This window comes from Symsagittifera roscoffensis, chromosome 7 (genome assembly GCF_963678635.1).
Source record: "Symsagittifera roscoffensis chromosome 7, txSymRosc1.1, whole genome shotgun sequence".
Lineage (NCBI taxonomy): Eukaryota > Metazoa > Xenacoelomorpha > Acoela > Convolutidae > Symsagittifera > Symsagittifera roscoffensis.
This window is the reverse complement of record NC_087068.1, coordinates 42,155,783-42,163,243: the sequence shown is the minus strand read 5'-3', so window position 1 is coordinate 42,163,243 and position 7,461 is coordinate 42,155,783. Positions and strand designations below refer to the sequence as shown.

The following is a 7,461-nucleotide window of genomic DNA, read 5'->3' as shown; positions in this document are numbered from 1 at the left end:
ATTTTTTTTTCTCGAAAATTTGAAATTTTTTATGAAAATCATCCCCCCACACTCCATATAAAGTATAAAGGGGTAGATTTCGCTCCTTGTAACAAACCAATTATGGCAAATAAGCTTCTTTGAACCAATTTGGAACGATTTCTAAGACGGATTAACTCTCCGCTTACGCGTTAATAGCTCGAAATATCGCGCGTTAATTGTCCCAAATTGGCCAAAATTGCAATCTTTAAACCCCCGTAACTTTACGAAAAATGATCACAGGTGAAATATCTTTTCAAATTTGAGCTCAGGACAACAATACCTTTCGAATGATATAAAAAAAATTCCGTCAAAAATGGCTAGTTAAAAAGTCGAAATTTGTCTGAAGAAAAAAAAAAACCACCCCGAGCACAAATATTCCGTTACTTTCGTATCGAAAGTCGGAACAATAAAAATTTTAGAAAACAATTCTGCCGAGAAAAACTGGTTTAAAACTTTTCTTAATAAACGAACTCATTGCGAAGACTCATTCATTCTTAATATTGCTCAATTTGAAGTTGCAAGTTTCATTCTTAATATTGCTCAATTTGAAGTTGCAAGTTTAAGTTGCAATTTTTTCTCACTAATTATTCGTTACGTAGTTTTTGTTTGTATTTAGGTTGTGCAAATTAGTTATTAGAAATTTCACACGCTTGAACAAAGTCGAATAGCGATTTTGTTTCTGTGCAAATAACCTTCTGTGTTACGTGCACAACAACCGGCTACTCTCATTTTGTTATGCCTTTTTGTCCCCGAAAACTATAGTCATACAAATTTTAATTGTGAAAATATCTAACTAATTGGAGGTTATTAGAAACAGTAGTAGCTCATCCTTTTATTGGCATGATTGCAGCGTCGAAAGTTCTGAGTTGAATACTCGTTTTTGTAAGAAAGTATCATTTTATGTCGTTTTTTCTTAAGCACGATTAATTTTCTAAAATAACGTTTTTGAGGTGCTTAGAAGAAACATATCAATTCAGAACTGATGTTGCTTATAAATTACAGAATAGAATCATTTTAGTCCTAACACGATCAGTCCATTTCACTGGCTCCACTGGATGACCTAGGTGTGCTTGTTTCAGGCACTTCACTTTTCGAATTGCCAGAACCAAAAACGTCAATGTCAACTGATTCTGATCTGTCACCCCATTCGGAGTCCTCGTTAGTATTATCACCATCTGCTTTTTTAGTCCGATGATCGTTCGATGACGGCGATATGTCTGATTTGGATATTGAAGCTCCACTTTTACGCTTCCTGATTGGCGGAGATTTTGGCTTCGGTGAACTTTCTTTATCTTTCTTGTTTCGAAAATTTTCGTCTCTATTTCTGTGATGACGTCTATGTTTCGAATGGGGTGACTTTCGCTTTAAGTCTCCAAAGTCTTTCAAGTTCTCGGGGAGTTCTTTGTCCCACTCTTCGAGTGTCATGTCTTGGCCCGGTGGCACAAAAACATGCTGAGATTGGGGCGCTTCCTCAAACCCGTAGCTCAAACTAGGCGTCTCGAGGTCGATCGAATCTTTCCAGGGCAAGTAAGCCTCAATCGCAACCGGGATCTGTTCCGAATGTATCGATTGGGAGTCGTTTCCATCGGGCGAATCGCCATCGCTTTGCGAACTATTCAGTTTGTCCTCGTCGTTGATTTGGATTTTGACATGGTGAACTTTTCGAGCTGGAACCGAGAAAGTGATACCGTCATCTGAGTTCATTCCGCTCTCGCAGCTTTCCTCTCGTTTGAACTGAATAGTCTTTCCTGATTTAGTAGAGCCGTTAGCACTCACGTCTGATATTTTTTTTGTTCTCTCAGTAATGCATGATTCAACAGTTGGTAAATGTGTGCTATGGAGATACCTGTCCAAATCGTCCACGCCTGGAGTTGGAAGCATGAAGCTGACACTTGGTCGTGCCACACTTGCATTTCCATTCTCTATCGCCCGTTGATCGTACAAACCTCCCAAACTTTTCTTGTGGATCCTTGAGTTTATCATGTGGTGACTCATCGCGTTATAATTCTCCATGTGATGCGAGACAGATTTACGCATCACTCGACTAGATGGAATCGGAATCGCATGCCTCGGATTCGTGAACTGAATTTGAGCCCCAGACACAATTCCCTTTGATCTCTTTTGGAACGCCGTCTCCATTGTGGCCCGGTGCGTTTCGGCATCTTCCAGCATTTTCTGGTTTGGCACTGTTTGACGACTCATTGGACGCATATCCAGACACGTTTCCGAGTAGCCAGGAAGGCCTTCGAACTTGTGGTTGTCATCTACAACAAAAAATTACCTCTTAAATGTCGCAAATCTGTCAATACTTTTTCTTAGACACATGATAGGCATAAAATAAAAACATTTTGAAGATTTGAAAATTTACTTCTGCGATCAATCACGTCCCATCATAAAAGCTAAACTATGCAAATCTGTAGATAAGCCAGCTGAAATAGACTCGGCCTAGTTTTTTTTCCAGGAGCAACATCTATTTGAGAAAGCTTTAACAATGCTTACGTTTTTCAAACTCTTTCCTCATGTAGTTTGACAGCGAGTTTTGGCTGACAGATGGCGTCAAAAACACATTCTGATGACTATTCACGTATTTCACTGTCTCTTGCAGATTCAACTTGGAAAAGGCATTCATCAAATTCAGCTCTGAAGTTTTTGGTTTATCGCGGAGCAGCCACCGACGCAGGTAACGATTATTAAACGTTTCGTAATTAACTCGCAGCCAGTTCTGCCCTTTTCTTCCCGAGACGTCTTCGATTCCCGACATGACGTGATCAACCACTCGGTCCGCCATAGTTTCAAATATGTTCAATTTAGTCGCATTTTGAGTCTTGATTCGAAATAAGTGGACTAAAGGTTTGATAGTAATACCTTGAATGAACACTGTAAAGAAAACTACGATAATGGTTGTGGAAACGAACACGCCTTTGACCTCTTTTCCAAAAGTGTCTTCGCTCAGTAAAACTGCCAGACAAAATGCCACGCCACCTCTGATGCCGCCGTAAGCCATGATAAACTGCTGACTTCTGTCAAGTTTTTCAACTCGAAATCGATTGGCGAGAGCTGTGAAAAGATAAACACCGGCAAAGCGGAAAACAAGACATGCAAATACCGCAACAATCACGAAAAGTATGTCCATATGGCGTAACGCTTCCGACGTCGATAGTCCTAAGAAGAGAAAAATGATGGCTTCTGAAACAGATGATGTCATTTTCAGAAAATACTTTATCGTGGTATGACTTTTCTGCGTAATGTTTTCTTCAACGTACTGTGCCATGGTAATTCCACAGAAAACAATTGCAAGAATTCCCGAAAAATGGAAAATTTCGGCGGTAATATAGGAAAGGTAGCTGAATGCAAAAACAAAGATTGGTTCTATCACGCGAACATGGCCCGTGTATTTGGTAACAAAGGCAGTTACAAACCCAAACATAACGCCTATGAGCGTTCCTCCAATTGACACGAAAAAGAAGCTCGCAATACCGGCGAAAATGTCCGAAATTTTGAGATTATCAGCACCAATTTCCGTGAAAGTTTCCATCATATGGTAAATGACAACTGTTACAGCGTCATTAAGTAAAGACTCGCCAAATACGAGGATATGCAACACTTCATTCACGTGGATTTCTTCAAACACCGCAAGCACGGCGACAGGGTCAACGGCGGAAATAAGCGCCGCGAACGTGAAAATCGGCAGCAGTCCGAAACTGACCGAGAAAAATCCGCCGTAATCGCAGAGGTAAAGAGCGAGACCAATGATTGCAGTGTTGAATATAGTTCCAATCACCGCATAGAGAAGGATGGTTCCCAGATTCTGGAAGAAGGCGCGGTTTGGCATGAAGTATCCGGCGTCGAACACGACTGGGGGGAGGAGGATGAAGAAGAAGGTATCGGAGTTGAGGTTGTAGTCGTTTTCTTCTGCGCCCAGGGCGTAGTACATGATAAGACTGACAACCACACCTGAAATGGTCAAAAATGCATGCAAGTGGTGTTCAGCCGTATAAAAAAGACGTAAAGACCTGACTTTTTAAATGTATTTCAAAACTCTCCAACACTATGATTCATAAAAGCTCATTCAACGAACTCAAATTAGGCGAAGAAAAAACTTGTAAGAACGCGAGAAAACGGCAAGAAAATAGCTCTCTAAAGGTTAAAAAGGTAAATACAATAAATTTTTTTCTATGTGCCCAAATCAAACCCCCGCCCTCGAGATGAAGAGTCACACGCATTAGCATCTGCGCCATGGTCCCTTGACAATCTTCAAACACTAGCCACCAATAAACCAGATACAAAAATATAATGCTAAGGCAGCAAAAGAAAAACCAGATTTAATGATAAAGCCGGAAAAGTTCCAGTAAATGGCCAGGGTAAGAAAAAAGTGCACTTCGTAATATGATACTACACTCAGTTATCTATAAAACGCTCGCCATTTGACCAATCGGGCATGTTTTTAATTCACTAGTACAACTCGTGAGGTTGGTCGTTCGAGCCAAACATATAACATGATCATTGCTCACCAGATGTGCTTGAGAGCTATGAAAAAATCAACATGGCCTTAATCGCGGGGTCAACAGCCATTCTCAGAAAACTTTTGAACAAATCGTGCATTAATATCTTCCCTCGATGATAAGTGGTGGTAAAAGTGTTTAACTTACCAAGTATGACGAGTAGACAACTCTCAGGGATGATTTTGGTCACTTTCTTGGACAGATGAAACACAGTCTTCACTCCACTGGCCAACAACAAGAACACAGTGACAAAAAAGGGCACCTTCACCTCTGAAAACTGCATGCTCACTAGATGAAACGAAGCATGATGATCTTCCGCGTGGCCTCCATCCTCCGAGTGATTCAGTCCCGAGGAGTCGTTGATCACCATGTTGAATACTTATAACTTCCTAGTTAGTAATACCACTGGTAGCTAATAGTAACACATTCAACAGCAAGCTATCAAAAATCAACTAGTTGGTCAAACGTAGAGTAAAGTATGGTCGATTCAACTGTAATAAAAAAAACAAAATTAAGTAGACTGTTTTACCATATGTTTGCATTAGACAAATGAGCTTTTAAGTGAATTCAAACAAACTCTGAGTTATGTTCACAAGATCGTTCAACTTTTGATTGAATGGTATTAACACTTGTGAAAGAGAGGATGGTAATATTACCATCACCATGGAGAAGAAACGGAACCTGGAAGCACTTGATTTAAGTAGATAAGCGAATAGAAGTAATGCACATAAATTAAACTTCGGTTCAAAGCGTGCGTATGTCTCTCTTGTTCTTGTAACGATCGTTTCACTCGACTAAATGGTGGTAACAAAAACGAGAAGCTTCTGCAATTACAATCATGCTGGGATAACTGCTAGCCATGCGATGCTTTTGGTGCATTTTATCTGAAAAAGCACGGCGCTGTTAATATTTTTAAACTCCGTTTGCTCAGAGCAAGAGGAAATGGAATTGACAAATTCTATTGTTCGTCACAGAGGAACACGAAAAATCTCTGAACAGTTGGTCGTGATGGCATGTCATGCATAGCAACGAATAATGAACGAATAGGCATGTGGTTATCACCGGAAGCAAAATAAATAGTCCGATTTTAAAAACAGCACTAACGGTTATTATGACAATGGGTTGAAAAAAAAACTGTCAGCGTTTGGTCTGTAGAATGTAAGAAAAACTAGTTTGGACTTCGCTTTTCAACAGGAAGCAAAATTTCCAATTAAAATAACTCGGAGCTTCAATCCGCTCATTCAACATCGAGCATCGTCAAAGTTAAACTTCACATTAATAAGCAAAATATCGGATATGTCTTTAAAAGGAAATATTTTCGGAAGAAAACTATGCACGGATTAGCTCAACAGGATTTGTCTGTCATTCAAAATCCTAAATTGAAATAACATTGAGCTCAAGCTCAGACAACATATTTTAGGACTGTCTGGGAAATTAAATGTAGCGGCATTCAGAACCTCGAAAGAACCGAGGACTAAATTTATAAAAATTACTCAAAGGCCAAACAAAGGCAGTAGTTCAAAAATGATTTAAAGGCAGATAGCTTAAGCAAAACTTAAGATTTGATTAATTGCAAGAAGCTTTTCTGAATCATTTAAATTGATTTTGAAGGCGTCGGGATAGAAAAAACGACGGAAACTTTCCTGTTCAACATCTTAGCAAAACTTTCAATTAGCGACTTATCTTCAAACATTTTCTTCGTCACATGGCTATAATTACAGTGTCGGATGTTAGGACTATCGGATAGCTGCACTTACCTCAACAAACGGAGAGACCACAATGTCAAAGAGAAAGAGAAGCTAGGGAGCATGTGCAGTGTGGTTTGTTTGCTATTGTACGGGGGAGTTAACCAAAGGAGCGAGACAGATACAACAATAAACTAGTCACAACAAATCATGCATCAAAGAATTCAACTATGGAATCAAATTTTGGAATCAGAGATCCAAACACAGCCTGTTTTGACAGAATACAAAACAATAATAATGATATGGCTGCAATTTAGACAACTGAACTGGTGCACAAATTTGGTTTTTTACCTCTTGTTCTGTGACGCGTATCAAATAAATTTGTTCAGGCACCATGTGAAATGAATAATCTAGTTAATAAAAAATGCTCAATTAGATTATGGTCGACTGAGGTTTGTTCATGTAAAAACAAGAGCAGAGGAGGTTCTATCAAGACCTACACATTGTATAAACCGATCACACATCACCACATCTAATCAATGAAAAATTGGTAAATCTATGAAAAAACAGTAGATTAAAACACGCAAACATACCTCAATTCAACAACTATGAAAGCGTAGAGATTTCTTATTTTCTCAAGAGATGAGATGAAACGCATGTTGATTGAACTGAATTTTCGACTTTGAAAAAATTAACTCCTTTTAAAATAGGAGTAAATGAAATCTTTATTGATTCTGACTTCTAGCACGCCTTTGATTTTGTGTAACTGAAGACGATATCGCATTCAACCAGACACTTAATGGATACCATGTGCTCATTTTAAATTAATAAGCAAATAGAGACAATATTAAAATGGAAAAATCTGAATGAGCTAAGATTTCTTGGCATCATATTAACAGAGGACAAATTAAAGCTTCTGTCTTTTCTACTGCATACCCAAACCCTTTATATCCCACTAAGATATTTACGCAGGTACTTTTAAGGAAACTGATATACTTGAATTAATTCAACCCGCAGCGAATTTAGGGAAATGTGCAATTCAAGCCCTTCGTCTCGATTCAGTTTACGACATCTCCTTTTGATTGATCGACCTTAAGTGTTCAGCTCCAAATAAAATTAATTAGATTGGAAGCGAGATTTCCCAAAAATCAGCTAACGACGATATCCTAGATTCACCCCTGAAGTCTTAAAATCTATATATTTCTGATAGTTATTCATGTAATATTGCTCACTTTCGATCAATTAATTCCAAT

At 38.8% G+C, this 7,461-nt stretch overlaps 1 protein-coding gene across 2 annotated transcripts; it reads right to left on the bottom strand.

The window, feature by feature from the left end:
- Positions 1-780: 780 nt before the first annotated feature.
- LOC134851345 (probable Na(+)/H(+) antiporter nhx-9) lies at positions 781-6,941 on the bottom strand. Of its 2 annotated transcripts, none has more exons than XM_063867385.1 (4): positions 6,802-6,941; positions 4,671-5,407; positions 2,521-3,975; positions 781-2,285 (listed from the first exon to the last, which is right to left on the bottom strand). In XM_063867385.1, the coding sequence occupies exons 2-4, from the start codon at positions 4,891-4,893 to the stop codon at positions 1,051-1,053; spliced, it is 2,913 nt and encodes a 970-aa protein (XP_063723455.1). In that variant the 5' UTR covers positions 4,894-5,407; positions 6,802-6,941; the 3' UTR covers positions 781-1,050. The 2 variants fall into 2 exon arrangements, with proteins under 2 accessions (XP_063723455.1, XP_063723454.1); XM_063867384.1 differs by lacking the exon at positions 6,802-6,941 and adding an exon at positions 6,281-6,620.
- Between the last annotated feature and the right edge of the window lie 520 nt (positions 6,942-7,461).